This window comes from Pseudophryne corroboree, assembly GCF_028390025.1.
Source record: "Pseudophryne corroboree isolate aPseCor3 chromosome 3 unlocalized genomic scaffold, aPseCor3.hap2 SUPER_3_unloc_3, whole genome shotgun sequence".
In the NCBI taxonomy this organism is placed as follows: domain Eukaryota; kingdom Metazoa; phylum Chordata; class Amphibia; order Anura; family Myobatrachidae; genus Pseudophryne; species Pseudophryne corroboree.
Window position 1 is genome coordinate 4,221,742 of NW_026967519.1, and position 22,383 is coordinate 4,244,124.

At 49.2% G+C, this 22,383-nt stretch overlaps 2 protein-coding genes across 7 annotated transcripts in view; one reads left to right on the plus strand and one right to left on the minus strand.

Annotated features, from left to right (window-relative positions):
• Positions 1-22,383, minus strand: part of LOC134983965 (oocyte zinc finger protein XlCOF6.1-like) — a 237,030-nt gene that overhangs the window by 17,879 nt on the left and 196,768 nt on the right. For 2 of the 4 annotated variants that reach the window (XM_063949605.1, XM_063949604.1), the window contains exons 5-6: positions 3,487-3,584; positions 2,757-2,961 (exon numbers count right to left, since the gene is read on the minus strand). In XM_063949605.1, coding sequence (XP_063805675.1) covers positions 2,757-2,961; positions 3,487-3,584 — 303 coding nt within the window. Of the gene's footprint in view, positions 1-2,756; positions 2,962-3,486; positions 3,585-3,700; positions 3,780-4,073; positions 4,219-4,658; positions 4,729-22,383 lie in introns of those variants that run through there. The other 2 variants (XM_063949607.1, XM_063949608.1) reach the window with 2 other exon arrangements.
• Positions 4,385-22,383, plus strand: part of LOC134983979 (gastrula zinc finger protein XlCGF28.1-like) — a 32,166-nt gene continuing 14,167 nt past the window's right edge. For 2 of the 3 annotated variants that reach the window (XM_063949632.1, XM_063949635.1), the window contains exon 1: positions 4,385-4,879. The gene's annotated coding sequence lies outside the window, so the exon portion shown is untranslated. Of the gene's footprint in view, positions 4,880-6,021; positions 6,251-22,383 lie in introns of those variants that run through there. The other variant, XM_063949634.1, reaches the window with a different exon arrangement.

Sequence of the window (22,383 nt, forward strand, 5' to 3'; positions counted from 1 at the left end):
GTTCGATAATACTGCCAGAAAATGGCTATCAGTAACAGACGCTCCAGTGGACACAGCCGCAACGCTAACGTTCCAGTTTACCAAGTCTCATTGCGTCTTAGACGGAAGCGGATAAATACAGTTCACGGCAGGAAACGCAAAGGAGACTGGCCATGAACTGGTGGGAGGGCCTTACTCCTCACTGCTAACATCCACCCCAGGGTTCTGCAGCCTTGTTAATCCCCAGAGCCTATGATCCCTGAGGTCTAGCGCTGGTGCACCCGAGGTGGACGACCGCGTCAGTGCGTTAAATGCAACTTAGGCCGATAAGCAATCCAGACGCCTTATCTTTTCCCCTTCCTACGGCCCCAGCCTGGGATCGTCAGCGTGGACCTGCTAGTACATCCCGCTGGTGCCAGCCGTAACACCATCGTCTACATGAGGGTGACTGTTGTTGCAACACCGGGGGGAAATTGTTGGAGCGACCTTTACAAAATGTGTTTAAGACACATAGCAAAGCTGCTCAAAAGAAGCTATATAAAACAAACGTTTTTTCTTAAAAAAACCAAAAACTTTTGGCTGTAAAACAGCCACACTATTTCTACAGTGGTCTGGCTCCTGCAGCACCAAACAAAAAACTGAATTTTCTAGGCCAGGAGGCGGGGTTACAGGGAGGCTGAACCAAAGCATCCCGGGAGCTCAAAAGTTTAACCGTTTGGTGCCCGATCCTCTCATGCCACCTGTAACCCAATGTAGATCCTGTGGCTCTACTGTGGACCCATATGGAGAAAAAGTGGCTGCAATACCACATACTTGTTTATTACTGTTTGCTATAGTGTTTTTACATTTAATTTTATATTTCTAAACCACACCTGCCCCTGTTCACGTCTAAAGGGATTTGTTTGCACCATGGAAATGATCAGAGAGTGCTCTCCATCTGCTTTGAAAGAACTGATTGGGCCCGTCTCCTGGTACGTATGTCCTGATTTGCCGTTGCTGCTATATACTTTCACCGGCTGCGGTTCTCTCATCTGGAACCACCACCTTAGTGTTTTACTCTGTAGCTTTTTTGACCGATGCGAGTCACGAGAAGAGCTCCCCGGTGTCCAGATACGGTATGATACCATGGTGCCGCAGCCATTCCTAGAGCAGTGGTGGTCAGAGCCGAGTAACCCGACGCCATCATAATGGCTCAATGATCGAGCTGGACTGGATGTCTTCTCTGGTTCCACCATATTAAACATGACTATGGTTTCTTGGTTCTGAAAATATATGGAGGCCCTACTGCATAGCTCCAGCATAGATTACTACATACAGAGTAAACCCGCATCTGTCCTCAGGACTTTCCCTGCATCCACAGCCTGACTGCTTGTGATTGGCTGTTTGGGGAAAGCAATATCCGATTGGCTGGACCAGGGCCTGACTACGGCTTCCGGTCATCCAACCAATGTTTAAGTTGTGAATCACAACAATGACAGACATTTTTGAGACCTATATACAATACAGGGAGCACCCCAGAGACCGCTACACAATACAGATGTAGCTAGAATCTGATTGGTTTTCATGGGCAACATCTCCACTTCTATAAACACGCACTTTAGTAAATATACCCCATAAAGTCCAAAATTCTGCCCTTCAAATTAGAAATGTGCCCCCTCAGTGTGCAGCACCCTGCCCGAACACTGAAGAATTCCTACAGGGAACATGATATGTGGTAGCTCAGATGGAAGATAATAAATATGTGGTAGAGCACAAGGAGGACTCATGGGTAATGTCACATGTCATCTCATCCTACTGATCAGTGATGGACTCACCATGGCAACATCCTCTGTCCTGATGTATGAGATACACCAGAGAGTGTGGGGAGGAGACTGGTCAGATCTCTGGGGCTGGTAACACAGTGACATGACGTGAGGGGGAGAGCAAGAGTATAATAGGAGCTGATGGCTCCTGATGTATGAGATACACCAGAGAGTGTGGGAAGGAGACTGGTCAGATCTCTGGGGCTGGTAACACACAGTGACATGACGTGAGGGGGAAAGCAGGAGTATAATAGGGGCTGATGGCTCCTGATGTATGAGATACACCAGAGAGTGTGGGGAGGAGACTGGTCAGATCTCTGGGGCTGGTAACACACAGTGACATGATGTGAGGGGGAGAGCAAGAGTATAATAGGGGCTGATGGATCCAGATTTATGAGATACACCAGAGAGTGTGAGGAGGAGACTGGTCAGATCTCTGGGCTGGTAACACACAGTGACATGATGTGAGGGGGAGAGCAGGAGTATAATAGGGGCTGATGGCTCCAGATTTATGAGATACACCAGAGAGTGCGGGGAGGAGACTGGTCAGATCTCTGGGCTGGTAACACAGTGACATGATGTGAGGGGGAGAGCAGGAGTATAATAGGAGATGATGGCTGCTGATGTATGAGATACACCAGAGAGTGTGGGGAGGAGACTGGTCAGATCTCTGGGCTGGTAACACACAGTGACATGATGTGAGAGGGAGAGCAGGAGTATAATAGGAGATGATGGCTGCTGATGTATGAGATACACCAGAGAGTGTGGGGAGGAGACTGGTCAGATCTCTGCGCTGGTAACACACAGTGACATGATGTGAGGGGGAGAGCAGGAGTATAATAGGGGCTGATGACTCCTGACTCTCCTACTGGGCAGATATATTTCCCTCATTAGTCTGTACTCACAGAGGAGGGTGTAGGATAAGAGACTGCTGTAGTGATAGAACAGACTCTGTACTTAGTGATCATTACTCACCTGTGCTGATATCTGTAGGGATTTCCTCCTCCTTACACTGCTGATCACCCATCACATACGTCTCTTCTTCCTCCTTTATATTTTCTATCTTAATATCAGTTCCATAAGTCTCTTCTTCTCCATCTGTACATTCTGCCTTAATATCAGTCACATAAGTCTCTTCTTCTCCTAGACTTTCTGCCTTAATATTAGTCAGATCTTCGCCCTAAAAAAACCATATAAAAATTAAACACTTTATTAATGTCGGATTTTATCTATTCAGAGTAATCAGGAGACTATCAGAGTATTAGACACACACAGCTTCTGTATAGATCATATAGTGTAATGGTTCCCAATCATTTCCCATCTGGATAACCCCTTGTAGCTCGTATGCATTATTTGTACCCCCAATATTTTTAAAGCAAATTAACTGTAATTCTGAAAATACTATTAGATACAGTTATATATAAAAATGGAAAATGTACAATAAAACTGCAATCCCCATCTGCTTTCTTATACAGGGATAGATGTTATATTGTTATCAGGGTCTTACTGTGATGCCTGGGGCTAGAGACCCCTAGGACACCGCTTTCCCTGTGTGTCTCATTATCACCGGGGAATCCTGCACCAGCCCCAACATTCCAGGAACATTTTCAGATACCCCTAAACACCACAACAAGTACCCCTGAGGGCACTAAAGAATAGTTACTTTGGCATGCTGGTATTTGGCGAGACCCTAAATCCCACCTACCTGACCCTCCTGCTGGACACTGTGATTCTCCTCTGTACGGTCCTGGGAATAAAGAGGACGGGGACATCTCTCTGGGGTATTCCTGTTACTGGCCCCATCTGTAGGAGACACACAGTGACTTAGTACATTGTATATATGTGATTATCAGATGATGTGTATCTAGGTGGCCCCATAGCTGCTCTCTCCATTACACTACATGACAGTCTCCTCTTACCCAGTGATGTGAGGGGCCGGTGATTCTCCATCATCACGTCCTTGTACAGACCCCTGTGTTCCTCTATATACTCCCACTCCTGCACGGAGACATAGACAGTGACATCCTGACACCTTATAGGAACCTGACACACACAATGATACACTCATCACCCAGATACATCCCCTGGTATTACTGTATAATGTCCCATTCCCAGCAGTCACCTCTCCAGTCATCACCCAGACACATCCCCTAGTGTTACTGTATAATGTCCCATTCCCAGCAGTCACCTCTCCAGTCATCACCCAGACACATCCCCCGGTGTTACTGTATAATGTCCCATTCCCAGCAGTCACCTCTCCAGTCATCACCCAGACACATCCCCTGGTGTTACCTCTCCAGTCAGCAGCTGAACTTGTTGGTGAGTTCCAGGATCTTCTGGTCATTGTGCCTCTCATGGATCACAGAGTGAGGTGGAGGCACCGGGATGGAGGCACAGCTAGGGGGTGTCAGATGGTCACCAGATGTCTCCTCCCCTTCTGCATAATAAGAGCGATATAAAAAAAAAACATAACCAGAGCATAAGAGGGGGCACAGTGGTAGCAGGTAACAGGGGCTCAAGGAAATAAGAGGGCAGTACACAGGGGAATGGGGGTGGGGAGAATACAGAGAAGTATAATCAGGGGGAGAGAATAAAAAGGAATACAGGGGAGGGAGCGGAGAGTCCAGAGGGGGGCAGTCATTATAAAGACTCGAGGAGAGCAGGTGTTACATAGCCATGGGAAGACGATTACTGGAGAGCAGGGAAAGGGGGGAAGTTTGGAAGGGACAGTGCACAAGGGAGCAGACATAAAATTTAAAAAAGTGAGACAGTAACAAAGGGGCACAAGGGTGCTGGTGGAGAAAGCATAAAGGAGGCACAGGGTGGGGGAAGGAATAACAGGGGGCACACAGGGCAGCAGCAGGCGGTGTCACACACAGAGACGTCTCCCAGTCACCAGTCACCCGAGAGCAGAGGGCGGAGACCAGAGGGGAAGAGCGCGGAGATCTCACATCCGGTGCAACGCGGAAGCCTGCTGGAACGCACAGGCCGGAAGTTCGGTGGAAAGCACAGGCCGGAAGTTCGGTGGAAAGCACAGGCCGGAAGTTCGGTGGAACGCACGAGCCGGAAGTTGGATCCTTGTCCGGGAGCTTCTGTTGGTAAGTCCGCACGGGGAGAGGTACAGTGAGGCACTTTCCGCTGGGATAGAGCAGGGATATGGCTTTTGCTGGCTCATGTCACCATGGGGCCGGGTAATGGTGGGGGATTTGGGGTTGCTACCCCGATCACATGACCTAGTACTCACGCCCTCCTGGTTTCCCACCCCATGCCCACTTATCACCCACCTCAGCCTCATTATACCTCACCTGGTTCCCGTATAATGCCTCATCTCAGCCTAATAATGGTCTCCTGCTAGTCTGTAATCCGTATTATATCCTCTGTATGCCCCTCTCACCGCTCCCAGTGCCCACCCCATATTGCCCATCTCACACCATACTTGCCTACCTGACCCTCTCCATGAGGGAGAAAATACTCTGTTCCTGGACTTTCCTGGTAATGTATGATTACCATCACCTGTGGTGAGCTAGTTAATTGATAAGAAATGTGTTTCACCACAGGTGATGGCAATGATACATTACCAGGAGAGTCCAGGAACAGAGCATTTTCTCCCTCATGGAGAGGGTCAAGTAGGCAAGTATGTCTCACACCCACATATAGGTCACCCCATAGTGCCCATCTCACATCCACATATAGGTCACCCCATAGTGCCCATCTCACACCCACATATAGGTCACCCCATAGTGCCCATCTCACACCCACATATAGGTCACCCCGTAGTGCCCATTTCACACCCACATATAGGTCACCCCATTGTGCTCACCTGACACGCACATATAGTTTACCCCATAGTGCCCATCTCACACCCACATATAGGTCACCCCATTGTGCTCATCTGACACGCACATATAGTTGACCCCATAGTGCCCATTTATCACCCACATAGAGGCCACCTGAGATAGCTCCACAGCATTATCCCTACATGGCACCCCCAATTCCCTTTATCCCCCCCCCCCTTCCTCTCCCCTCCCCCTCCATGGATGTCAGTGGAAGCTGCATTTAGAAGCAACGAGGGTCATTCAGCATGAAAACCTTTCCTCCAAATTATGTTACTGATTTTTAAATGTGTATAAGTAATTTTGGAGTCCGTGTACTAAGCTTTGGAGAGAGAGAACGTGTACAGAGGTCAAGTACCAGCCAATCAGCTCCTAACTGTAATTTTTCAAGCACAGCCTGTAACATGGCAGTTTGGAGCTGGTTGGTTGGTACTTTATTTCCGTTCACTTTATCTCTCCCCAAAGCTTAGTACAAAGTCCCATTAATCCCCTTGCATGTTTTTATGTTTGCCAAATTCTAATACAGTAAACAGTGCTATTCTCTTTCTTACAGTAAGAACAGCAAATGTAATTATGCACGAGGGATACCAGTTATATTATTACCATATAAACCACACATGGAGGCCGTAAAGCTGAGTGAGTGGAGTGAGGCGTTTTTTTCAGAGGTTAGGAGTGAAGAGTCCCAGGAGGGGATGTGTGAGGAAATGAGGCTGAGATGTAGGGGGAGCGGTGAGGTGAAGGTGAGGCTGCAGTCATTAGCAGAGGGAAGAGAGCAGGAGGGGGGTGGTGAGGAAATGAGTCTGGAGATGTAGGGGGAGCTGTGAAGTGGAGGTGAGGCGGCAGTCATTGGTAGAGGCAAGAGAGCAGTAGGGGGGTGTGAGGAAATGAGGCTGGAGTTGTAGGGGGAGCGGTGAAGTGGAGGTAAGGCTGCAGTCATTAGCAGAGGGAAGAGAGCAGGAGGGGGGTGTGAGGAAATGAGGCTGGAGATGTAGGGGGGAGCGGTGAGGTGGAGGTGAGACGGCAGTCATTAGCAGGGGAAAGAGAGCAGGAGAGAGTGTGAGGAAACGAGGCTGGAGATGTAGGGGGAGCGGTGAGGTGGAGATGAGGCGGCAGTCATTAGCAGAGGGAAGAGAGCAGGAGGGTGTGTGAGGAAATGAGGCTGGAGGGTGTAGGGGGAGCGGTGAGGTGGCAGTCATTAGCAGAGGGAAGAGAGCAGGAGGGTGTGTGAGGAAATGAGGCTGGAGATGTAGGGGAAGGGGTGAGGTGGCAGTCATTAGCAGAGGGAAGAGAGCAGGAGGGGGGTGTGAGGAAAAGAGGCTGGAGATGTAGGGGGAGCGGTGAGGTGGAGGTAAGACTGCAGTCATTAGCAGAGGGAAGAGAGCAGGAGAGGGGGTGAGGAAATGAGGCTGGAGATGTAAGGGGAGCGGTGAAGTGGAGGTAAGGCGACAGTCATTGGTAGAGGGAAGAGAGCAGGAAGAGATGTGAGGAAATGAGGCTGGAGATGTAGGGGGGAGCAGTGAAGTGGAGGTAAGGCTGCAGTCATTAGCAGAGGGAAGAGAGCAGAAGGGGGATGTGAGGAAATGAGGCTGGAGGTGTAGGGGGAGCGGTGAGGTGGAGGTGAGACGGCAGTCATTAGCAGAGGGAAGAGAGCAGGAGCGAGTGTGAGGAAACGAGGCTGGAGATGTAGGGGGAGCGGTGAGGTGGAGATGAGGCAGCAGTCATTAGCAGAGGCAAGAGAGCAGGATTGAGTATGTGAGGAAAATAGGCTGGAGGGTGTAGGGGGAGCGGTAAGGTGGAGGTGAGGTGGCAGTCATTAGCAGAGGGAAGAGAGCAGGAGGGTGTGTGAGGAAATGAGGCTGGAGATGTAGGGGAAGGGGTGAGGTGGAGGTGAGGCGGCAGTCATTAGCAGAGGGAAGAGAGCAGGAGGGTGTGTGAGGAAATGAGGCTGGAGATGTAGGGGGAGCGGTGAGGCGGAGGTGAGGTGGCAGTCATTAGCAGAGGGAAGAGAGCAGGAGGGGTGTGAGGAAATGAGGCTGGAGATGTAGGGGAAGCGGTGAGGTGGAGGTGAGGCAGCAGTCATTAGCAGAGGGAAGAGAGCAGGAGGGTGTGTGGAAATGAGGCTGGAGATGTAGGGGGGGAGCGGTGAAGTGGAGGTAAGGCTGCAGTCATTAGCAGAGGGAAGAGAGCAGAAGGGGGATGTGAGGAAATGAGGCTGGAGGTGTAGGGGGAGCGGTGAGGTGGAGGTGAGGTGGCAGTCATTAGCAGAGGGAAGAGAGCAGGAGGGGGGTGTGAGGAAAAGAGGCTGGAGATGTAGGGGGAGCGGTGAGGTGGCAGTCATTAGCAGAGGGAAGAGAGCAGGAGGGTGTGTGAGGAAATGAGGCTGGAGATGTAGGGGGGAGCGGTGAAGTGGAGGTAAGGCGGCAGTCATTAGCAGAGGGAAGAGAGCAGAAGGGGGATGTGAGGAAATGAGGCTGGAGGTGTAGGGGGAGTGGTGAAGTGGAGGTGAGGCGACAGTCATTGGTAGAGGGAAGAGAGCAGAAGAGATGTGAGGAAATGAGGCTGGAGATGTAGGGGGAGCGGTGAGGTGGAGGTGAGGCGGCAGTCATTAGCAGAGGGAAGAGAGCAGGAGGGTGTGTGAGGAAATGAGGCTGGAGATGTAGGGGGAGCGGTGAGGCGGAGGTGAGGTGGCAGTCATTAGCAGAGGGAAGAGAGCAGGAGGGGTGTGAGGAAATGAGGCTGGAGATGTAGGGGAAGCGGTGAGGTGGAGGTGAGGCAGCAGTCATTAGCAGAGGGAAGAGAGCAGGAGGAGTGTGTGAGGAAATGAGGCTGGAGATGTAGGGGGAGTGGTGAGGTGGAGGTGAGGCGGCAGTCATTAGCAGAGGGAAGAGAGCAGGAGGGTGTGTGAGGAAATGAGGCTGGAGATGTAGGGGAAGGGGTGAGGTGGAGGTGAGGTGGCAGTCATTAGCAGAGGGAAGAGAGCAGGAGGGTGTGTGAGAAAATGAGGCTGGAGATGTAGGGGAAGGGGTGAGGTGGAGGTGAGGTGGCAGTCATTAGCAGAGGGAAGAGAGCAGGAGGGTGTGTGAGGAAATGAGGCTGGAGATGTAGGGTGAGCGGTGAGGTGGAGGTGAGGTGGCAGTCATTAGCAGAGGGAAGAGAGCAGGAGGGTGTGTGAGAAAATGAGGCTGGAGATGTAGGGGAAGGGGTGAGGTGGACGTGAGGTGGCAGTCATTAGCAGAGGGAAGAGAGCAGGAGGGTGTGTGAGGAAATGAGGCTGGAGATGTAGGGTGAGCGGTGAGGTGGAGGTGAGGTGGCAGTCATTAGCAGAGGGAAGAGAGCAGGAGGGGGTGTGAGGAAATGAGGCTGGAGATGTGTTGGGTATGCGTAACCGACGGTCAGGACCGAAGCCGGTATCCTAGCTGCTAAATGGAGCGGGGGACGGGGACGAGCGCTGCAAGCCCCTTGCTCGCTGCTTTCGCCACAGGTTCTATTCCCACTCTATGGGAGTTGTGGACTTACGAGTGGGAATAGTCCCTGTTGGTCGCCATTCAGGGGCCAGTTTTGTGACCGCTGGTCACATAACTGTATCCCCTGGAGATGTACAGGGAGTGGTGAGGTTGAGGTGAGGTAGCAGTCATTAGTAGGGATGGACATCGGAATCCCACCATCGTACGATGGCTGGGCTTCCGCCATCGAATCTTACAATGCAATGGTAACTAATCATCACATCAAAACAATTCGATAGAAAAAAAAATCATATGAATTGTGCATGCGCAAATCCTCTGCAGCGCGGACAGGTGAGGATAGGACTGGTGGCAGGACTTATAGCAGGCATTGGAACACCATCAAATGCTTACCATTCCATCTTAGTGTTTTTACCTTTCAATGGCGGCATTCCAATGTTTGCCGCCATCGAAAGGTAAAAACACTAACATAAAAAAAAAACATTGATGGTTACAAACCATCACGTTCCGATGTCCATCCCTAGTCGTTAGCAGAGTGAAGAGAGCAGGAGGAGGTGTGTGAGGAAATGAGGCTGGAGATGTAGGAGGGAGTGGTGAGGTGAATACGATGTGGTAGTCATTATATGACTGATATGTGGTATTATTATTATATAGGGGAGAGGGGACCATACAGTGATATGAGGGGGAATAACACAGCTCCCGGCATACTCTGATATGTGGTATTATTATTATATAGGGGAGAGGTGACCGTACAGTGATATATGAGGGGGAATAACACAGCTCCCAGCACACACTGATATGTGGTATTATTATTATTATATAGGGGAGAGGGGACCGTACAGTGATATATGAGGGGGAATAATACAGCTCCCAGCACACACTGATATGTGGTATTATTATTATATAGGGGAGAGGGGACTGTACAGTGATATATGAGGGGTAATAACACAGCTCCCTACACACACTGATATGTGGTATTATTATCTAGGGGGGAGTTGACCGTACAGTGATGTATGAGGGGGAATAACACAGCTCCTGGCACACACTGATATGTGGTATTATTATTATATAGGGGAGAGGTGACCATACAGTGATATATGAGGGGGAACAACACAGCTCCCGGCACACACTGATATGTGGTATTATTATTATTATATAGGGGAGAGGGGACTGTACAGTGATATATGATGGGGATAACACAGCTACCGGCACACACTATGTGGTATTATTATTATTATTATATAGGGGAGAGGGGACTGTACAGTGATATATGAGGGGGAATAACACAGCCCCCGACACACACAGATATGTGGTATTATTATATAGGGGAGAGGGGACTGTACAGTGATACATGAGGGGGAATAACACAGCCCCCGGCACACACTGATATGTGGTATTATATAGGGGAGAGGGGACCGTATAGTGATATATGAGGGGTAATAACACAGCTCCCAGCACACACTGATATGTGGTGGTATTATTATTATATAGGGGAGAGGGGACTGTACAGTGATATATGAGGGGGAATAACACAGCTCCCAGCACACACTATGTGGTATTATTATTATATAGGGGAGAGGTGACCGTACAGTGATATATGAGAGGTAATAACACAGCTACCAGCACACACTGATATGTGGTATTATTATTATCTAGGGGGGAGTGGACCGTACAGTGATGTACGAGGGGGAATAACACAGCTCCCGGCACACACTGATATGTGGTATTATTATTATATAGGGGAGAGGTGACCATACAGTGATATATGATTGGGAATAACATCACTCCTGGCACACACTGATATGTGGTATTATTATTATTATATAGGGGAGAGGGGACTGTACAGTGATACATGAGGGGGAATAACACAGCTCCCGGCACACACTGGTATGTGGTATTATTATATAGGGGAGAGGGGACTGTACAGTGCTACATGAGGGGGTATAACACAGCCCCCGGCACATACTGATATGGGGTATTATTATATAGGGAAGAGGGGACCGTACAGTGATATATGAGGGGGAATAACACAGCTCCCGACACACAGATATGTGGTATTATTATATAGGGGAGAGGGGACTGTACAGTGATACATGAGGGGGAATAACACAGCCCCCGGCACACACTGATATGTGGTATTATTATATAGGGGAGAGGGGACCGTATAGTGATATATGAGGGGTAATAACACAGCTCCCAGCACACACTGATATGTGGTGGTATTATTATTATATAGGGGAGAGGGTACTGTACAGGGATATATGAGGGGGAATAACACAGCTCCCAGCACACACTATGTGGTATTATTATTATATAGGGGAGAGGTGACCGTACAGTGATATATGAGGGGTAATAACACAGCTACCAGCACACACTGATATGTGGTATTATTATTATCTAGGGGGGAGTGGACCGTACAGTGATGTACGAGGGGGAATAACACAGCTCCCGGCACACACTGATATGTGGTATTATTATTATATAGGGGAGAGGTGACCATACAGTGTTATATGATGGGGAATAACATCACTACTGGCACACACTGATATGTGGTAGTATTATTATTATTATATAGGGGAGAGGGGACCGTACAGTGATATATGAGGGGGAATAACACAGCTCCCGACACACAGATATGTGGTATTATTATATAGGGGAGAGGGGACTGTACAGTGATACATGAGGAAGAATAACACAGCCCCCGGCACACACTGATATGGGGTATTATTATATAGGGGAGAGGGGACCGTATAGTGATATATGAGGGGTAATAACACAGCTCCCAGCACACACTGATATGTGGTGGTATTATTATTATATAGGGGAGAGGGTACTGTACAGTGATATATGAGGGGGAATAACACAGCTCCCAGCACACACTGATATGTGGTGGTATTATTATTATTATATAGGGGAGAGGTGACCGTACAGTGATATATGAGGGGTAATAACACAGCTACCAGCACACACTGATATGTGGTATTATTATTATCTAGTGGGGAGTGGACCGTACAGTGATGTACGAGGGGGAATAACACAGCTCCCGGCACACACTGATATGTGGTATTATTATTATATAGGGGAGAGGTGACCATACAGTGATATATGAGGGGGAATAACACCACTCCTGGCACACACTGGTATGTGGTTTAATTATTTAGGGGAGAGGGGAACGTACAGTGATATACGAGGGGGAATGACACAGCTCCCGGCACACACTGATATGTGGTAGTATTATTATTATTATATAGGGGAGAGGGGACTGTACAGTGATATATGAGGGGGAATAACACAGCTCCCGACACACACAGATATGTGGTATTTTTATATAGGGGAGAGGGGACTGTACAGTGATACATGAGGGGGAATAACACAGCTCCCGGCACACACTGGTATGTGGTATTATTATATAGGGGAGAGGGGACCGTACAGTGATATATGAGGGGGAATAACACAGCTCACACTGATATGTGGCATTATTATATGGGGGGGTAGTTGGCTGTAATAATTTTTTTATCTGCAGCATTTTAATTATTTTTTTGTGCATAAGACAGGCAAGACCACTTTGTTCTATGTCTAATTGGTGCCAAAGCTACCAGATAAGATATATGCTTCATGCATGTTCCAAAAGAGTCTGCCATATCCAAAATGTTTGGGAGCAGAGATATTCTGGAGATCGTTTTTTCCATATTTTGGAATATTTGCATACCATATTGTGATATCTTGGGGATGGGACCCAAGTCTAAGCACAGACTGCATGTATGTCTCATATCCACCTTATAAACACAGTCAGTATTTTACAATATTTTTAATAATTCTGTGCATTAAACAAAGTTGTCGTGCATTGAACCAACAGAAACCAAATATGTCATTATCTCAGCCGTGTTAAAATAATTCTGTATTTCTTCAGCAGGGTACACAGGGTTCCACAGGGAACATCGGGGTTGTAGTGGTGGATAAGGAATCCAGGAACCAAATAGTTAATGCTTTTCAATCGTATCCCAGAATGCTCGGCTTCCCTCCTCTATAGAGCCACCTCCAGGCACAGCCAATCAGTTTTAAGTTAGTGCCAGCAGAAATTTGGTGCACCTAGATAGGGGCAGCCCCAACAGCTTTTACTTTTTGACTTAAAATACTTCTTTGAATGGATTCTTCTGAGCTGGCAGTTAGTGTGACTTCTGCGCTGGGCCACCATCACCGACCCCCCCACCCCACCCCTCCCGCTGGTGCCGAAACTCCCGCTGGCGGAAGCATCAAGACGGGTACTTGCTGCGGGAACACATGCGACTTCTAGCACTGCTGCTGTGCGGACCCAGGACTGCTCTTGGCAAGCATCGGGGTACAGGTACATTTAAATCTCGGTCTAGGGAGATGGACTGCGGCGCTGGCGTGGACACTGTCTCTGGACAGGGACCCCACTAGACCACCAGGGCAAAGCGGGCACAGGTCCAGGTGTTCATACACCTATTTACTTAAGCCCCGTAAGTACCTGGGGTGGAAGACCAGAATAGGGGAGGTGGCTCTTTGTCCTGTAGCCCCTCCCCCAGCTCTGGGCGCCATCTACTGCAGATTTCCTGCCCTTGAGCTTCCTCACTCCCCCTCCTTCCCTACAGAGACTGGGCAGCCATTTTACTGGATGGACTCTGTGCTGTTACAAACCTCCCAGTCAGTCTGCTGCTGCTGCCCCCCACGCAAGAACCTCCCTAGGCGGCTTTTTCTACACTCTTGGGTACTTTGGTAGAACGCCTCCTATGGGCCCCCTATGGCCCTACCTCCTAATGTGGTACCTATAGTGAATCCCCCTTGGACGGATAATGTCTAATCAGCTGCAACAACTGACACAGACTCTGACTAGACAAAAGGCCCTGACAGGTCATAGGCTTGCCACTGGTTCCTCTAAGCAGGCTACCTCATTCTGCCAATCCACAGTCCTCTCAGACGTGTCATCTGAAGAGGAAGGGGAGCATACAGCTCTATCTGACAAACTCCTGTGCTGCAGAAGAGGAAGCTCCCATTTTGGTAGATGTACCTGCCCTTGTGGAAGCAATAAAACATATTCTACACCTTTCAGATGAGGAGGAACCCACACCAGTGTCTGAGAAAACTGATGTGTTTGAAAAGCAGAAGGTGATTAAAACGGAATTTCTCTATCGTCCTAGTGGATGCTGGGGTTCCTGAAAGGACCATGGGGAATAGCGGCTCCGCAGGAGACAGGGCACAAAAGTAAAGCTTTTCCGATCAGGTGGTGTGCACTGGCTCCTCCCCCTATGACCCTCCTCCAGACTCCAGTTAGATTTTTGTGCCCGGCCGAGAAGGGTGCAATCTAGGTGGCTCTCCTAAAGAGCTGCTTAGAAAAGTTTAGCTTAGGTTTTTTATTTTACAGTGAGTCCTGCTGGCAACAGGATCACTGCAACGAGGGACTGAGGGGAGAAGAAGTGAACTCACCTGCGTGCAGGATGGATTGGCTTCTTGGCTACTGGACATCAGCTCCAGAGGGACGATCACAGGTACAGCCTGGATGGTCACCGGAGCCGCGCCGCCGGCCCCCTTGCAGATGCTGAAGTTAGAAGAGGTCCAGAATCGGCGGCTGAAGACTCTGACAGTCTTCTAAAGGTAGCGCACAGCACTGCAGCTGTGCGCCATTTTCCTCTCAGCACACTTCACACGCTGTCACTGAGGGTGCAGGGCGCTGGGGGGGGGCGCCCTGGGAGGCAAATGTAAACCTATATACTGGCTAAAAATACCTCACATATAGCCCCCAGAGGCTATATGGAGATATTTAACCCCTGCCAAACTTCACTAAAGAGCGGGAGACGAGCCCGCCGGAAAAGGGGCGGGGCCTATCTCCTCAGCACACAGCGCCATTTTTTCTCTCACAGAAAGGCTGGAGAGAAGGCTCCCAGGCTCTCCCCTGCACTGCACTACAGAAACAGGGTTTAAACAGAGAGGGGGGCACTAATTGGCGATATAAATATATATATAAAGATGCTATTAGGGAGAAACACTTATATAAGGTTGTCCCTATGTAATTATAGCGTTTTTTGGTGTGTGCTGGCAAACTCTCCCTCTGTCTCTCCAAAGGGCTAGTGGGGTCCTGTCCTCTGTCAGAGCATTCCAGGTGTGTGTGCTGTGTGTCGGTACGTGTGTGTCGACATGTATGAGGACGATGTTGGAGGAGGCGGAGAAATTGCCTGTAATGGTGATGTCACTCTCTAGGGAGTCGACACCGGAATGGATGGCTTATTTAGGGAATTACGTGAAAATGTCAACACGCTGCAAGGTCGGTTGACGACATGAGACGGCCGACAAACAATTAGTACCGGTCCAGGCGTCTCAGAAACACCGTCAGGGGTTTTTAAAAAAAAAAAAAAAAACGCCCATTTACCTCAGTCGGTCGACACAGACACAGACACGGACACTGAATCCAGTGTCGACGGTGAATAAACAAACGTATTCCTCATTAGGGCCACACGTTAGGGGCAATGAAGGAGGTGTTACATATTTCTGATACTACAAGTACCACAAAAAAGGGTATTATGTGGGAGTGAAAAAACTACCTGTAGTTTTTCCTGAATCAGATAAAATAAAATGAAGTGTGTGATGATGCGTGGGTTTACCCCGATAGCAAATATTGGCGTTATACCCTTTCCCGCCAGAAGTTAGGGCGCGTTGGGAAACACCCCTTAGGGTGCATAAGGCGCTCACACGCTTATCAAGTGGCGTTACCGTCTCCAGATACGGCCGCCCTCAAGGAGCCAGCTGATAGGCAGCTGGAAAAATATCCTAAAAAGTATATACACACATACGGTGGTTATACTGCGACCAGCGATCGCCATCAGCCTGGAGATGCAGTGCTGGGTTGGCTTGGTCGAATTCCCTGACTAAAAATATTTTATTGATATAGAGCATTTAATAGGATGCATTCTATATATATGTATGCGAGATGCACAGAGGGATATTTGCACTCTGGCATCAAGATAAGTGCGTTGTCCATATCTCCCAGAAGATGTCATGGACACGACAGTGGTCAGGTGATACAGATCCCATACGGCACATGGAAGTATTGCCGTATAAAGGGAAGGAGTTATTTGGGGTCGGTCCATCGGACCTGGGGGCCACGGCTACAGCTGGGAAATCCAACCTTTTTACCCCAAGTTACATCTCAGCAGAAAAAGACACTGTCTTTTCAGCCTCAATCCTTCCGTTTCCCATGTGGGCAAGCGGGCAAAAGGCCAGTCATATCTGCCCAGACATAGAGGAAAGGGAAGTAGACTGCAGCAGGCAGCCCCTTCCCAGGAAAAGAAGCCCTCCACCGCGTCTGCCAAGTCCTCAGCGTGACGCTGGGGCCGTGCAAGCGGACTCAGGTGAGGTGGGGGGGTAGTCTCAAGAGTCTCAGCGCGCAGTGGGATCACTCGCAAGTTGACCCCTAGATCGTACAAGTATTATCCCAGGGGTACAGATTGGAGAGTCGAGACATTTTTTCCTCGCAGGTTCCTGAAGCCTGCTTTACCAACGGCTCCCTCCGACAGGGAGGCAGTATTGGGAAAAAATTCACAAGCTGTATTTCCAGCAGGTGATAATCAAAGTACCCCTCCTACAACAAGGAAAAGGGTATTAGTCTTCCACACTATATTGTGGTACTGAAGCCAGACGGCTTGGTGAGACATAGTCTAAATCTGAAATCTTTGAACACTTACATAAAAAGGTTCAAATCAAGATGGAGTCACTCAGAGCAGTGATAGAGAACCGGAAAAAAGGGGACTATATAGTGTCCCTGGACATCAAGGATTACCTCCATGTCCAAATTTGCCCTTCTCAACAAGGGTACCTCTGGTTCGTGATACAGAACTGTCAATATCAGTTTCAGACGCTGCCGTTGAATTATCCACGGCACCCCGGGCCTTTACCAAGGTAATGGCCGAAAAGATGATTCTTAAAAGAAGAAAGGCATCTTAATTATCCCTTACTTGGACGATATCCTGAAAGGGGCAAGTTTCCAGAGAACAGTTGGAGGTCGGAAAAGAACTATCTAAAGTAGTTCTACGACAGCACGAGTGGATTCTAAATATTCCAAAAATCGCAGCTGTTTTCCGATGATACGTCTGCTGTTCCTAGGAATGATTCTGGGCATAGTCCAGAAAGAGGTATTTCTCCTGGAGGGGAAAGCCGGGGAGTTATCCGACCTAGTCAGAAACCTCCTAAAACCAGGCCAAGTATCAGTGCATCAATGCACAGGAGTCCTGGGAAAAATGGTGGCTTCATACGAAGCGATTCCATTCGGCAGATCTCACGCAAAAACTTTTCAGGGGGATTTGCGGGACGAATGGTCCGGATCGCATCTTCAGATGCATCAGCGGATAACCCTGTCTCCAAGGACAAGGGTGTCTCTTCTGTGGGGGCTGCAGAGTGCTCATCTTCTAGAGGGCAGCACATTCAGCATTCAGGACTGTGTTCTGGTGACCACGGATGCCAGCCTGAGAGGCTGGGGAACAGTCACACAGGGAAGAAATTTCCAAGGAAGTGTGGTCAAGTCTGGAGATTTCTCTCCACATGAATATACTGGAGCTAAGGGCAATTTACGATGCTCTGAGCCTAGGAAGACCTCTGCTTCAAAGTCAACCGGTGCTGATCCAGTAGGACATCATCATGGCAGTCGCCCTCGTAAACAGATGGGGCGGCACAAGAAGCAGGAGGGCAATGACAGCAAGGATTCTTCGCTGGGCGAAAAATCATGTGATAACACTGTCAGCAGTGTTCATTCCGGGAGTGGACAACTAGGAAGATTTCCTCAGCATGAATGAATTCCACCCGGAAAAGTGGGAACTTCATCTGGAAGTTTCCACATGTTTGTAAACCGTTGGGAAAGACCAAAGGTGGTTATGATGGCGTCCCACATGAAGCGCCAGGTCTAGAGACCCTCAGGCAATAGCTGGGACGCTCTGGTAACACCGTGGGTGTACCAGTCGGTGTATGTGTTCCCTCCTCTGCCTTTCATACCCAGTGTATGGAGAATGATAGGAAGGAGAGGAGTAAGAACTATACTCGTGGCTCCGGTTTGGCCAAGAAGAACTTGGTACCCGGAACTTCAAGAGATACTAGAAAGGATCTTGATTCAGCAAGAATCATGTCTGTTCCATGACTTACCGCAGCCGCGTTGACGGGTGAACGCCGGATCCTAAGGGAAAAAGGCATTCCGGAAGAGGTCATCCCTACCCTGGTCAGAGCCAGGAAGGAGGTGACCGCACAACATTATCACTGCTTAGGTGAAAATGTGTTCCATGGTGTGAGGCCAGGAAGGCTCCACGGAAGAATTTCAACTAGGTTAATTCCTACATTTCCTGCAAACAGGAGTGTATATGGGTCTCAAATTGGGGTCCATTAAGGTTCAAATTTCGACCGGTCGATTTTCTTCCAGAAAGAAATTGGCTTCAGTTCCTGAAGTCCAGAAGTTGTTAAGGGAGTACTGCATATACAACCCCCTTTTTGATGTCTCCAGTGGCACTGGGCGATCTCAACGTAGTTTGGGATTCCTAAAATCACATTGGTTTTAACAACTCAAATCTGTGGATTTGATATATCTCACATGGAAAGCGACCATGCTGTTGGTCCTGACCTCGGCCAGGCGAGTGTCAGAATTGGCGGCTTTATCTCACAAAGCCATATCTGATTGTCCATTCGGACAGAGCAAAGCTGTGGACTCGTCCCCAGTTTCTCCCTAAGGTGGTGTCAGCGTTTCACCTGAACCAGCTTATTGTGGTACCTGCGGCTACTAGGGACTTGGAGGACTCCAAGTTGCTGGATGTTGTCAGGGCCCTGAAAATATAGTTTCCAGGTCGGCTGGAGTCAGGAAATCTGACTTGCTGTTTATCCTGTATGCACCCAACAAGCTGGGTGCTCCTGCTTCTAAGCAGACTATTGCTCGTTGGATTTGTAGTACAATTCAGCTTGCACATTCTGTGGCAGGCTTGCCACAGCAAAAAAAAAATATGTAAATGCCCATTCCACAAGGAAGGTGGGCTCATCTTGGGCGGCTGCCCGAGGGGTCTCGGCATTACAACTCTGCCGAGCAGCTACGTGGTCGGGGGAGAACACGTTTGTAAAATTCTACAAATTTGATACCCTGGCAAAAAGAGGACCTGGAGTTCTCTCATTCGGTGCTGCAGAGTCATCCGCACTCTCCCGCCCGTTTGGGAGCTTTGGTATAATCCCCATGGTCCTTTCAGGAACCCCAGCATCCACTAGGACGATAGAGAAAATAAGAATTTACTTACCGATAATTCTATTTCTCGGAGTCCGTAGTGGATGCTGGGCGCCCATCCCAAGTGCGGATTATTCTGCAATACTTGTACATAGTTATTGTTACAAAAATCGGGTTATTGTTGTAGGAAGCCGTCTTTCAGAGGCTCCTTTTGTTATCATACTGTTAACTGGGTTTAGATCACAAGTTGTACGGTGTGATTGGTGTGGCTGGTATGAGTCTTACCCGGGATTCAAAATTCCTCCCTTATTGTGTACGCTCGTCCGGGCACAGTACCTAACTGGAGTCTGGAGGAGGGTCATAGGGGGAGGAGCCAGTGCACACCACCTGATCGGAAAAGCTTTACTTTTGTGCCCTGTCTCCTGCGGAGCCGCTATTCCCCATGGTCCTTTCAGGAACCCCAGCATCCACTACGGACTCCGAGAAATAGAATTATCGGTAAGTAAATTCTTATTTTCCGCATTCTGATCATTTAATGGACATTAGACTGGAACCCTGGAACACTCCGGGTAAAAGCAGCTATCTGTAACAAATGAAAAACTCAACCTCCAGTTGACTCTCATGTCACCCGTGTCTCGAGGTGTCATCCACTCTGCCTGATACCACTGTCACCACCCTGAGGGAACCAACAGACAAACGTATTGAAAGCTGTCTGAAATCTATCTATTCCCTCACAGGGGCTATACATAGACTCACTGTGGAGCTTCCTGGGCCGCAAAGACTATAGAAGCATGGGTTCCAGCACTTGAGGAGGAACTCCCTCTGGATATTTCCGACGAAGGCAGAATGTATCTGACTCATATTAAAACTGCCTCATTATATCAGGGAGTGTCATCTGAGGCTGGAGTGTTGGCCGCAAAGGTTTCAGCTACTGGTACGCCGTATTCTTTGGCTACTTGTAAATTCTTCCCTTTACGGGAGATAATCTTTTTTGGGGAAGAACTAGATAAAATTGTGACATCCTTGGTTGCAGCCAAGACGGCTGTTTCACCCCCAACAAATCCTGCTCAGAGGGCCATAAGTGCTGCTTTTCACATCTTTCGTCCACAAGGCAAGGCTAAGGGACAGTCACGCCCAGCAAAACTATCTAAGCCCAAGGCCAAGCAACCCTAGGCATCTCGTCAGCCTGCAACAAAACCAGACAAACTTGCAGCCTGACGGGGCGGGCCTCCCCCTGGGGGACCCCACGGTGGGAGGCCGACTTCTACACTGTGCACAGGTTTGGAACACAACCACTTTAGACGCTTGGATGTTAGAAGTTGCCTCTCACGGGTACGCCGTCTCGTTCAAATTCACTTCCTTTACCGTCCTCAGGTGTCTGTACATTCAGCTATGCAATTTCTCGGACTGATTGTGTCATCTGAGTATGCTCAGTTTCACTCCCGTCCTCTGCAATGTCTGATCCTCTCCAGGTGGAATGACCACCCTCATCGGATCAGATCACAAATGATATGTCTGACTCCGCCTGTTGCTGACCTGGTGGCTACAGGACCAGCAACTGAACGGGTCATCCCTTCTGGATCCCCAACTGGGACCTACTAACGACGGATGCCAGTCTTCGGGGCTGGAAAGAGGTAACAGAACAGCACTCGTTTCAGGGACGTTGGACCAGGGAAGAGTCTCACTTGCCAAACAATGTGTTGGAGTTGAGAGCGGTGTTCAAGGCATTGACCCTAGCCCGTCCTCTCCTACAGGACAGACCAGTTCAAGTTCATTCGGACAATGCCACCACGGTGGCTTATATCAATCACCAGGGCGGCACTCGCATCCACATGGCAAAACTGGAGGTGTCCAAAATTCTGCAATGGGCGGAACGTCATCTACCAGCCATATCGGCTGTGTTCATTCCGGTAGTGCTCAGCTGGGTGGCAAACTTCCTCAGTCATCAGGATGTTCACACCAGAGAATGGGCTTTTCACCCAGAGGTCTTTCAACTCCTGGTGTACAAATGGAGTCTACCAGACGTGGATCTCATGGCCTCTCCACACAATTACAAGGTTTAGGTCTGCAGATCACAAACCAGAGATCCCCAAGCAGCATTCATGGATGCATTGTCAATCCCGTGGACCTTTTTGTCTACCTTACATCTTTCCTCTGGGATCCCTTCTACTTTAGGTCCTTTGGAAGTTCAAATAAGAAGGAGGAAACCTCATTCTGGTAGCTCTGGCATCACCCAGACGGCATTGGTTCTCCGATCTTCAGGGCCTCTAAGTAGAGTGACCCCTTCCACTTCCTCAGCAACGAGACCTTCTCTCCCAGGGCCCATGTCTCCATCCGGACCTGGCCCAGCTGTTTTTTGATGGCGTGGCTCTTGAAGCATCGCTCCAGAGGACCAAAGGATTTTCGGAGGCCGTTATTCAAACCATGCTTAAGGCCTGCAAACCGGCCTCTGCATGTATCTACTATAGAGTGTGGCACTCTTACTTCACCTGGTGCGCTGCCAAGCATTATTATTCCACTAAGTTACGTACTTCCAGAATTCTTGCATTTTTTCAGAGGTGTGGACTTAGGACTTCATCTTGCCTCTCTCAAGATACTCTTTTCGGTCTTGTCTGTTTGGTTCCAACACAAGATTGCCTCACTACCTGATGTACACACGTTTCTTCAGGGTGTTATTCGCATTCAACCTCCCTATGTCCCTCCTGTCTGTTGTGTTGGAGGCTCTTCAGGAGGCCCCCTTCAAACCTCTGGAATTGTTGGAACTCAAATGGCTGACTGCCAAGACCCTTTTCTTACTAGCTATTGCTTCTGCTAGAAGGGTATCTAGTGTTCACTCTAGGGGACGGGCAGGGTAGGACGCGGGTCCACGAGGAGCACAAGCGCGCGGCGTGGCCATGCAAATAGGGAGCGTGGTCACTTGCACGTAATGCAAGTGGGCGGTTCAGTCCACAGACGGGGGCGTGGGCGGCCGGTGCCGTCACTTTTGGGGGCGTGCCCAGCACCTACGGAGGTGCTGGGCTTTCTCCAAGCTCTCTGACAGCGTGAATGGATGCCGCGCGCATGCGCGCGGCATCTTTACATGCTGAGAGGGCAGAAAGCGGGTGGCTGTT